At 40.5% G+C, this 12,307-nt stretch overlaps 2 gene segments (V, D, J or C); both read left to right on the top strand.

Moving 5' to 3' along the window:
- Positions 1–2,470: 2,470 nt before the first annotated feature.
- On the top strand, positions 2,471–3,037 carry LOC119874694. The segment is given in 2 exon segments: positions 2,471–2,591; positions 2,709–3,037. Coding segments are annotated over 2 exon segments (378 nt in total).
- A 6,223-nt stretch (positions 3,038–9,260) lies between these two features.
- LOC102156776 lies at positions 9,261–9,866 on the top strand. The segment is given in 2 exon segments: positions 9,261–9,439; positions 9,574–9,866. Coding segments are annotated over 2 exon segments (342 nt in total).
- The last annotated feature ends 2,441 nt before the right edge of the window (positions 9,867–12,307 follow it).

The raw sequence follows: 12,307 nt of genomic DNA, 5'->3' as shown, positions 1-12,307 counted from the left end.
TGTTCCCTTCAGCCCTTTAGACTCTAGCTCAGCTGAACGCTTTATATTTCCCTGAAGAGGCCAAGCCAAGTTTTACGACTATACCTCTAGTTGTCATATATAAAATACATAAAGGTGATCCTTAAGTGCAAGTGTTCTTTCTCATTCTAAATGGGCACTTACTTCTTCACTCCCCGGCTTACTCTTGCACAGACTTTAATTCTTAGCTAAGAGATTAGCTTATCTACAAAGGGTTTTTGTGGGGTGCCTGGGTGACTCAGTCGGTTAAACATCTGCCTTTGGCTCAGGCTGTGAACCTGGAGTCCTGGAATCAGAGTCTGCTCCTCCGTATCCCCTTTCCCTTTCTCTCCTCACCTCTCATGCTCTCTCTTGCTCTTTCAAATAAATAGAGTCTAAAAATAAATAAATAAAATTAATAAAGGCTCTTCTGACTCCCACAGACAGAAGACTCAGTTCTTATTCATTCCAAAGACTATAGTTATTGTATTCTTTTCTGACTCTTCTTGAGACTATATGTTCTTTAGTTTAAGAGTGATGCCCTCCAATTTTATATCCCTGGAACTAAGTATAACATCTGACTTAGTAAAGGAAAGATGGAATAAAGGAAGGAGGGAGGAAAGGAAAAATATGTCTTTCGAGTACTTCCTCAGGATTTTCTTCCAAGTGACATGTTTTCTGAGTTCTGGTGCATGTTTAAGTCCTCCACAGCCCCCACCTACAAATCCTTTTAAAAGAAATAAAATATGTTTGGTGAAGCATAATTCTATAAGAAGACTAAGAACATTGGAAAATGAGAGACGATGTTTTAGTGGATCAAAAGTGTGGAGACATATGTAACAATTATTTTTGATAATTTCTGTGTCCTTCATTGTTGACACTGAGAAATCCTCAGCAGCTGCTCCAAACACTTCCCTAGCTATATTAGAAAGGTAGGTCACGCATGAGTCATTCCTGCCCTGGCAACAAGGGCTGGAGAGCTACTCCTGCCTTCAAGGACCCCTTCGTCCAAGTGGGACCTGAGCCTCTCATACCTCCTCCCAACCCAAGATCCACCCCTTGGGTTCTTCTCTCTTTCTTTAATCACTTCTACCATAAGAATCAGATTATACACCCAGTTACTGCTGAGGACTTTCATCAGCTCATCCATGATCCTTGAATATTCTCACACTTACAACAATTGGGGCCTCTCCCCTTCCTATTTCTTTAAAATTCAACAGAAAAACCCTTCCCAAATGTCTGTCTAGTCATCCTTTTCACAATTTTTTTTTTTCAGCAGGGGGCAGTAAAATTTCATTATTTTTTTTCTTCCTGGATGCTACCTATGAAGGTAAGACCAGCTTTCAAAGTAAGAGCAAGGAATGAATGTCATTCAATTTGCTTGATTTGCCTTGTCTTAAAGAAGTCTTTAACGAGAGGAGAATATTTCAGGGTAATGGTAAGTCAAAATTGTTACATTCTTTTGGAACATATAAGAGAGCAAGAGTGAGCAGCAGCCTCTAGTTGTCATATATAAAATACATAAAGGTGATCCTTAAATAGTGAAGCCAAAATAGTCAAATCCAAACCCCCAGGTCAGCAGTGGCTCAGCAAGAATTTGACCGAATGTCAACCGTAGATCCCACTGAACTAGGGCAAAGGGAGCTGATGGAGTGGGAAGGGATTTCAGGATTTATCTTTGTAACTCGTGACTAAAGCTAAAGACTTTTCTGTTGAGGAGAAGAGAGGAGAGAAGATGGTGCTTGGCTTGGAGGTTATTTACTGTAGCATCGCCCAAAATATTTTAGTCAACGTTACCAAAGCATGTATTGGAAAAAAATATAGGTCTGAATTTTCTATTATGTCATGATAGATGGTGCAGTTAAGAGAAAATGAACTTAATAAAAGGAGCCTCAATTCATAAAGTTGGTGAAATCCGAACCCTGAGTGGATGAGAAATTAGACTGAGAAAGTGGTGTAATTATACAATTAGAACAATAAATTTCTGAGAACTCAGCAAATGTCAGTTACTGCCCTAAGCCCTTCACATGTGTTACCTAAATGGGTTCCTTCTTTGTAAACCTCCCAATGTGGTCTCTCATGCCTATGTGATTGAGCCACCCTGTTCACTGGGACCTCCTTTCTGAGCTCTTCTTTCGCAGTTTTGCAGAGGAATTAATTCTGATTCTTCCTTCAGAACATCACATCCAACATCACTTCCATTCCTGACTTTCCCAAGTAGGTCAAACTTCCTATTACAGCCTTTCAAACCTCTGCAGCCATCACTTTCATAGCTTGTAAAACAGCTGCAATTTAATGTTTTGCAAAAATGTTAGAGACTTGAGTTAAGACAAATAAGCAAAGCATGTAGCCTACTTTGGATGAGAGAAGTAAACAAAAATATTAGTCTTTTGATGGGTAGAGGGATCTAGATGACACTGCTCTATACTAGGATGGCTGTGGGGCCCAGATAGTTTGTAGAGACTGTGTTGTCACACAATGACTTCATCAAGAGCCCAGCCCACTTCCCCAGAACTGGGAGACACCTTTCTGACTCAGCTGTGCCATGGCTTTCAGACTCCTCTACTATGTGTCCCTTTTCCTTCTGGAGACAGGTAAGTCATAGACATTGATTTCTCTAAAATTAGAAAGGAATATTTTCCCTTGTTCTGGTTTTGTACCTGGTTCCAGCATCAAGATCTCTGTTGCTAACTTTTGTCTCCTTTTCTCAGGCCTCATGGATGGTAGTGTCTCCCAGACCCCAAGACACTGTATTTCAGGGACAGGAAAGAAGATTACCCTGGAATGTTCTCAAACTATGGGCTATGACAACATGTACTGGTATCGACAAGACCCAGGAAAGGCACTACAGCTGCTCCATTATTCATATGGTGTTAATACCACAGAGAAAGCAGAGCTCTCCTCTGGATCAACTGTCTCCAGATTAAGGAAAGAGCTTTTCTCCCTAACCCTAGAGTCTACCAGCCTCTCACAGACATCCCTGTACCTCTGTGCCAGCAGTGAATACACAGTGCTACACAGGCACCTACAGCCTGCATAAAAAGGGTAGTCACAAAGGTGAGGAAGCCCCACCCAATGTCATCTGAAACTACAAAAGCCACTGCAAATCTTCCCAGACTCCTCAGCCCTGAGAAGGCAGTGTGATCTGCTCAACCATCTGGGTGGAGAGTTGACCCTGGGTCAGTCTCTACCAAGCTGGGAAATGGCCCAGTCCACAATCAGAAACTGACTTCTCTCCTGCATCTTTGTTGAGTCTAACTAGGGGTTCATCAATTCTGTGGATTGTTTCAAGAAACCAACTTTTAGTTCCATGGATTTTCTCATTGTTTTTCTGTTTTCTATTTGGTTGACTCCAAATTTGATCTTTATGATTCCTTCTTTCTTCTTTTTTTGTTTACTTTCAGCTTCTCTTTACAGTTTCTTAAGGTAGAAATTTAGATTATAATGCAGGCCTTTGTTTTTTCCCTAAAGTAGTCATTTAAAGCTATAAATATCCCTGTAGTTCCTACTGCATTCCATGATTTAATATATTTCAGCCTTCATTCAGTTAAAAATATAACTATCCTTGAGATTTCTTCAGTAATCTATGTAATCCATGATTCATTTAAGAGTATGTTGTCAAATTTGCAAGTATTTGGGCATTTCCCAAATTTCTTTCTGCTGTTTATTTCTAAATAGTTTGATCAGAACTGTTTTCTCAATTCTTCTATATATGCTGAGATTGTTTTATGGCATAATATGTGGTCTATACTAGAAAATATTCTATATATTCTTGAAAACAATGCATATTTTGTGGTTTTGAGTAGATTATTCTAAAACCATCAGTTAGGTCAACTTGGTTGATACTGTTTTTCTTTTTTTTCTTTTTTTTTTTTTAAGTCTCTTTACCCTCATTTGTTCTCTGTATAGTTGGTATGATCAATTTTTGAAGGTGAGGTATCGGAACCACCAAACAAAGTTTTGATATGCTCATTTATTCTGTCATTTCTGTTGGTTTTACTTCATGTGTTTTGGAACTGTATTGATATATGTCAGGAGATCCATGCACAGCGCTGCCCAGGCAAATGCTCTCTACACAAAAATGAACTGAATCTAGAGATTTGTGGGATACCACTAGGTTTACCAATTTATGAAAAATAGGAGGCTTGGGAAGAGAGGAGCAAGGGAGAGAGGAAGGACAAATCATAGCCCAAAAATTATCCAATCAATTAGGGAAACATTAATCAATAGAACCTACAAGCTTAATGACTCCCAGGTACAATAAACACAGAGATCCTTATCTAGATGGTATAGTCAAACCTTGGATAGCCAAAATACCAGAGAAAATGTTTAAATCAACAAGAAAATGAGAAAAATGACTCCTCATGTGCAGGATACTGGCAATATGGCTGACTCCTGACTTTTCAGAAGAAATAATGGAGGTCAGAAGATAGTGTGAGTTATAGCAACAAACAAAAGGCACCAAGAATTCTATACCCAACAAAGCTAGCCTTAGAGAATAAAGGTGAAATAAAGACATTCCCTGATAAGCAAAAAATAAGATTTCAGTTAGTAGACTTGCCTTAAAGAAAAATATTAAAGTCATCCATCCAATGTCATATCCAGAATATGACATTGACAGTATCTCAAATCCACAGGAAGAAATAAAAAGCATTTGAAAGAGTAAATATAAAAGAATGATAGATAGATGATAAATAAATAGATAAACATAAAAGCAAAAGTAAATGAGGTAGAAATTTTTGAAACAATAGAACTAAGAAATAAATAAGCTAATTTCTTGGGAAAAATAGAAAATTGCTTGCCAACTAGAAGACAGAAAGAACAAATATACCAAATAAAAAAAGACAAAGGGAAATTATCACAACAGAGTACATTTTTTTAAAACAATATTTTGTACATTTCTTTATAAATGACTCCAAAGCCTAAATGGATCATATTTTAGGAAAATACAGCTTCACAAAACTGACTCTAATGCAGATAGAAAGTCTAAGCAGAACAATAGCTCATGGCTATAAGAGAAAGTCATGCACTGTCACCATCCCAGCAACAAAGCAGCAACGATGAAAATGAAAGATGGGAGGAGAGTTTATGGTGCATTTAGCAGTATGTGCATTCCCAGAATCACATTCCTTGAAATTATCTCCTCTATTGGAAGCAAACTGGTAGCCAAAGGAGCAGAAATATCTAGAACAAAAATACCTTCGGTTGGATGAAATACTTACTACAAACAGAAATGTTTATAGGAAGACAAGGTTCTTCAGAATTCTCTCCTAATTCTTATAATAAGAGACCAACCTGGTTACAAGGATGATTCGTGTGATAAAAAAGTGTTTGGAATCACGTAAAACTTGCTAAATGCTAAAAGAAACTTGTTCAGAAGTAAGTAATGGGACAACTAAAGGACAGAACCCAGAAATGGCCAACAATGGATGTTAGAAATCTACCAAGAATTGAGAATTTAGAAAAAAAAAAAAAAAAGAACTTGAATCAGCTACCTGATAAAAACATGCTCAAGGTTTTCTTTTTTCTTTTTTCTTTTTTTTAACACTGTTTCAGTGTGTTTTTATTAGTTATCAATATCAGTAATCAGTTTAACAAGTTGTTTTTATTACTCATCAATATTATGAGTATTTCCCGCATACATAGATTTATACACCATTTCGGTGACTACACAGTGCCCTTCTACAGCAGCATCATAATTCAGTTAATAACTCTCTTCGTACTAAACATTTAGATTATTTTATATATTTTGGAAGGTAAACAATACTACACCAGTGGCACTGCCCTCCTTTCCATTCCAGAACCCTGTTCCTTCCTTCTCTTGCCACAGGGCCTTTTCATGTGCTATTTCTTCTGTCTAGAACACTCTTAGTCATCCATTCTCAATCCACTTCCATCTGATTAACTCTCCTTATCTAAATACCCCTCCTTAGGGAAGCCTTCCCTGGCTTTCAGACTTGGTCAACTCTCCCCTACACACACCCACTACTACTCCTTTGGCACATTTTCAACATTTCCACAATGACCTTTATGTATATGATTATTTAATTCATGTCCATCTCCCCCTTAGACTGTGCATGCCAAGAGGACAAGCAGGAGGATGGGCGCCGAGCATGGGCAGCAGCCGCAGTCCGAAGGCCGCAGAGGCCATGGTTCTGGTGATAAAGTCCAAAAAGCATAGCCGGTGCAAGGAAACCTACTCAATGTATATCTACAAGGTGCTAAAGCAGGTGCACCCTGACATCGGCATCTTTTCCAAGGCCATGAGCATCATGAACTCGTTTGTGAACAATGTGTTTGAACGGCTGGCTGGCGAGGCTGCCCGGCTGACCCAGTACTCGGGCTGGACCACACTGACATCCTGAGAGGTCCAGACGGTGGTGCGTCGGTTGCTGCCTGGGGAGCTGGCCAAGCATGCCATATCTGAGGGCACCAAGGCCGTCACCACATACACCAGCTCCAAGTGACCCAGAGCCTTCCATCAATAAAGAGTGAGCTGCTCCCAAAACAAACAAACAACAACAACAAAAAACTATCTTGTTCATCTCAGCCTTCCTCATTCCTGAAATCACAGGCATTCAAAAATATTTGTGGCATAAATGAGTAAATGTATATGTCTGAAATATCTCTTAAGTCTCTATTTTTTTCTTTTCATTTATTTTGGGTTAATAGAATTTTGTTTTGTTTTGTTTTGCATTTTCTTTTTGTTTTTTGTTTATTTTTATTTTTTTATTGGAGTTCAATTTGCCAACATATAGCATAACACCCAGCACTCATCCCATCAAGTGCCCCCCTCAGTGCCCCTCACCCAGTTACCCCCACCCCCAGCCCTCCTCCCCTTTCACCACCCCTTGTTTGTTTCCCAGAGTTAGGAGTCTCTCATGTTCTTTCTTCCTCTCTGATATTTCCCACTCATTTTCTCTCCCTTCCCCTTTATTCCCTTTCACTATGTTTTATATTCCCCAAATGAATGAGAACATATAATGTTTGTCCTTCTCTGATTGACTTATTATGCTGAGTGAAGTGCTCAAGGTTTTCAACAAGAAAAGACAGAGCTAGCCTAGGACCCCTGAGAGTAAAGGATATTTTGCATTTCAGGCAGATAGGGGATGGTATACCACATGTGGTTTTAGATTCAGAAGTTAGGGTAAATTGAAAAATAACTCCCGCAGGAATGAGGCTTTCATCAAACCCTTAAAAGAGAAAGGAAGAGAAATAGAGAATCTTTGAGAAATTCATTACTAATTGTTGAAAATACTACCAGTTTTGGGATTAGACTTATCTGGTCACTTTCTAGTTTTGCCACATTACCGAATCTCTCTAAAGATAGTTTCCTAGTCTCTAAAATGCAATCAGTAATATCTGGCTCCCAGAGGTTTTATTTGGTCCAGAAAATGTATGTGGATTGCCTAACAAAATCCCCAGCATAGAAATTTGACTCAAAAAAAATTTTTTTTGACTCAATAGTCAATAATGACGTTAGTAGCAGTACTATTAGTTAACTATTTTGAGAGCTAAATCTTAATGAGTGGTTACTATATACGAGGCATTGTTATACCACTTAACACTTTAACTCATTCGCTCTTCACAACTCTGTCAGATACACACTTTTATTGGCACAAATCAGTGATAGTACAATCGAGGCATGAGGCAGCCCACTTACTTGCCTAAGATAATAGTTAAAAGAGGCAGAACCGGTGTTCAGATCCAAGAAGCTTCCCTCTAGAAGTTTCCAGATTAACTGCTAACCTAGTGGCAATAGTGGTTATTAAAGAATGTTGTGGATGAAAAACTAAGCTTGATTCAGAAAGAATGCAAAGGAATAGCAGTATAGACCCAAAAGAACAATTGTTTCTGAATTGCCCAGAAAAGTTGAGCTTAGCTGAGTAATGCTCTGTGAGGGGGAAGAAAGACTCCATCTCTGCGGGACTCAGGACTATGGGTGTGGGCAGACACAGTGACATCAGAGGCAAACCACCCACAGGCTGACGAGAGCTAGAAGAAGACATGCTCCTCCTACCCTGCCCTGAGGATCAGGCTCCTCTGGGCACTAAGCTTTTTGTTTCCTGGCAGCAGATAAGATCATGGCACATTAGGAATAATCATAAACTGGGATTTCTAGGCTCTAGCACCAGGCTTTTTTTTTTTTTTTTCATGGCCAAAATTTTGGCCTTCCTGGTGGACACTGCTTATAACTTGTGTATCCTTCTCCCACTAGTCACTTGGATATTAGAGTGATCCAGAATCTAGATATAAAACAGAATGCAGTGGGGGTGGAATGTCTTTAGGACTTTGTTCATAACAGAATGTCCCGGTATGACCAAGTCCCAACGTTGGGGTGACAGCTAATCCACTGCTCACTTGTTGCTGGCAACATTGAAGATGATCCCCTGATGCACACAGTGTCTCCTAGAAGAAGAAGGAGGGTTTCTTCAGGCTCTAGAGACATCTTCATGCTTCTTTGCTAGCAGCTTATCTATAGAAATCTACAGCCACACCCTCAGGTGGCCTAGAATTTGAGGGGGAAAAATCTTCCTAGAAAGAATGTTAAATAGCAAAAAGCCACATCTACGACATTTGAACTTCAGTTCATCTGTGGCGACTCACATCTCACAATCTCCCAAGAATGCTCCCTCCCCCCAACCAAGCAAGTGGTGTTGAGAGCAGTTACTAGACCACTCATAGGGATCAGTAGCTACAAGGGGGTGTATACTGTATGTCTGCACCCAGTTCTGCCTGGAGGAAGCTCCAGTTAAGAGGAGATCGTACACCAGATCCGAATCACCTCAGAGCGAGTTCTAGGCACCCCCCAGATGTTCCTGTGTGTATACACTTAGTTGCCCCATTCCCCCCACCATACCGCTCACTCCCTTATGAGGCAGCCCACAGAGAGAGAAGGGGCACAGGCATTATACGAAAACCGAGATTAATGAGCAGAAACTCATGGAAATGAATAACATAAGGCTGGCTGAAGATTAGAGGGCTTTTATGGTAAAATCTCAAGTTGGGTAGAAGAATGAAATGGGAAAGTTTCCAGAGAAGTGTTTGGAGGGAAGCCTCAAGGGTCCATGCAACAATCCTCAACGTACCATAAGAATCTAGCAAAAATTCAAAAGACACAAACCCACCATATTACTAAGGATATAGCATATAAAGGAGATTAGAGTTCATAGGGGTAAAAAGTGCTCATTCCTTAAAAGAACATCATAAACAATCATGTGACCGAGACAAATGAAACCAGCCACATTCTGTTCAGTCTAAGAGACTTTTGATTCTTTTCTGAAGCAGTGAGGAAGGAGGGTGTGGTCTCTGGCCAGGAAGCAAACGAAGAGCGTTGGCCTCAGAGACTAAATTCATCACAGCGCTGGACAGCATTCTTCATCTGACGCTGCCATGAGCAACAGGTTGCTCTGCTGTGTTGTCATTTGTCTTGTCAAAGTAGGTGAGTCCCGGGCACCTGCCACTAGGTTTCCAGGGCTCCAACTAGAGGAGTTTCTTCAGGATGGTAGCATCAGACCCCTCTCCCGGGGCTGTGTCTTTATTTGGCCACTTTTTTTTTTTTTTTTTATGCCACAGGTCTCAAGGATGCTCTGGTCAATCAGTTCCCAAGACATAGGATCTTGGGGACAGGAAAGAAATTAACCCTACAGTGTTTGCAGGATATGAATCATGTTTCAATGTTCTGGTATCGCCAAGACCCAGGATTTGGGCTACAGCTGATCTACTACTCAACTGGTACTGACAACTTTGAAAAAGGAGATGCCCCTGAGGGGTATGATGTCTCTCGAAATGAGCTGAAATCTTTTCCCCTGACCCTGGTCTCTGCCAGCACCAACCAGACATCTGTGTACCTCTGTGCCAGCAGTTAGCCACAGCACTGCACAGCCACATCCTCTCTGCACAAGAAAGGAGCCAACCAAGGAGTGAAGGAACACTGCCCTCAAGATTCCTGACTCAAATTAGGAGTTTTCTCACAAAAATTGAACCGAAGCCCGGCCTTGACTGTAATATTCCTTACTTCTTTTTTCCCCTCCAAGACATCTTTCCTGTTGTAATCCAAGTCTTTACCCCTGGCTGATGATATTGTGCTAGACTAGAGAGCATTAACCTAAAGTGTCCTATTTCCTATGGTAAACTTCAATTTTCAAATACAGATGCAGGGAAAATTTTGATAAAACTGAATTCTGAAAAAAAACTGAATTCTGATCAAGTAAAGAACAAAATCCTCAGATTAACAAAGATCCTTCAAAGATTCTACGATGGTGTCTCTCGATGACTGATGGAGTCATACAGGAAATTCAGTAGGACAGAGGGGCTTCCTCAGATGTAGAATCCCGAGCCTGAGTAACAGAGGGTCAAGACAAGTTTTCAGACAACCCGTGGGCTCAGGATTACTGAGAAGGAGGGAAAAGTTAGTGGAGGGGAGGTGGGTAGGTAATAAGACAAAAGAAATGTGTTTTTTTCACAGGGATTATTAGGGAGCAGAACCTCACCTGGGTAGATGCAAGTGTAATTTTTAAAATCAAAACCTATGATTCTGAGTAGACAGAGATGCAACAGGGTCACTGTGTAGGTCCCCAAAGGAAAATGTTGGGTGATAACCAGCTGTATTTATGTTCTGTTGCTGCATAACAAATGGTGCAAATTAAGCAGGTTACAACAACACTGATTTATCATCCCACAGTGCTGCATGTCGGAAGACCAGGGTGGTGGGTCTCTATTTAAGGTCAGCTGAGACCACGGTGTCATCAGGCTGCAATTTCTTCTGGAGCCCACTCCTCTCCCCATCCATTCTTATTATCGGCCGAATTCAGTTACTTGTGGTGGTAGGAGTGAGTATGGCAATCACCTGTTTCCTTGCCTGTGGTCACTAGGGGTTGCCCACAGTTCCTTGCAGTCTCCCTTGTTCTCTCCACCTTCAGAGACAGAAATGCACATCAAATCCTGCTGATAGTCTGAAAGCTTTGTGGCCTCCCCTTCTGCTACCAGCTGGAGAAAACTGTGCCTTGGACACTCATGTGATTAGGTTCGGGTAGGGTCATGTGGATAATATCCCTTTTGCCAAACAATGTAACTCAATCACAGGAGCGAGGTTTTATTATATTTACCGGTACCTCCTACACTCAAAAGGGGAGGGGATTACTCACAGGCAAGGGGCACTGCAGGTTGTTCTTAGAATCTTGTCTACCACACCAAAGGAGAACAAATGCCAAGATTATCGGGACAAGAAATACAGAGAATTAGATGCAATCAAATACATTGAATTAGAATTCAAAACTACTTGAGAGAGATTTCTGAGTCCTGGACACAATAGATCAAGTTTTCCTCCTACTGTTTTATCAAGGACACAGTATAAAAGTAGAGTGGCCTGGAGTTTGGTAAAGGGAGCAAAGGGAAATTATACAAAGGAAAGATAAAGAGGAAAGATCTAGCTCCTACTGGAAGGACACCAAAGCCTCAGGGTAAGATACCAACTTGTTTTACTCCATGGGTTGAGGAAAAGGATGAGAAATGAGACCAGAACAGCTGCCAGGGAAAGGGATGGAATGAAGGTTGAGAGAATTTTTTAGAAGAGAATAAAATTGTTTGGCAAAGGGAATGCAATCTACAATGAGCTTTGTTCCTATGAATTTTGAGGTAACATAGACATAACTTTTCAGTTGATTGATTATTTGGGGAGCACAATCCTTTGAAATTCCAATTAGTCAGAAAACTAGCAACCTCAAGGCAAGACCTTGGGGAAAACAACAAATACCAGGATCCAATTAACAAGACAATATCTAGTGTGATTTTAATTTTTTTATCAGCCAATTTGTGAAAGTTTCCTGGAGAAATTGGGGATCATCTGAACACTCATCAGTGTCTTGGGGGGCAAGCTGTCTTTCTCATGAATTGACCTACCCCTTCCATGATTAGACAACAGAACTCTCTTTGGGGTAGCCTAAGTATTAATGAGTTAAGCAGGACTGAATTGCCACCTGCTGCCATAGTTGGAGAGACTGATAACTAGAAGAGGAAAGAAAAGTTAATTTCTTAGAGAGAAAAGGTACTTTCTGAGATGGCATCAGTCTCCTGTCTTTCTCTATAAGCTGGCTGCTGTCTGCCATCCCAAGATTGGGGCTGGGAGCACAAGAACCTTACTTCATAATAAATGAAACCGAGATCCATCCTCTTCACCCTGATTCCTAATTTGAACTTAAGTCCATTCAGGAGACCAACTGAACACCTCCCCCTGGAGTTTGGATATATGTCATCTTGGCCCTGCAAGCTATTCTCTGGTTTCCTGGTTTGGTGAATTGAAGTATGAGTC

This window comes from Canis lupus, chromosome 16 (assembly GCF_011100685.1).
Source record: "Canis lupus familiaris isolate Mischka breed German Shepherd chromosome 16, alternate assembly UU_Cfam_GSD_1.0, whole genome shotgun sequence".
NCBI lineage: Eukaryota > Metazoa > Chordata > Mammalia > Carnivora > Canidae > Canis > Canis lupus.
The sequence above is the reverse complement of the archived record's forward strand: the minus strand, read 5'-3'. Positions and strand labels throughout refer to the sequence as shown.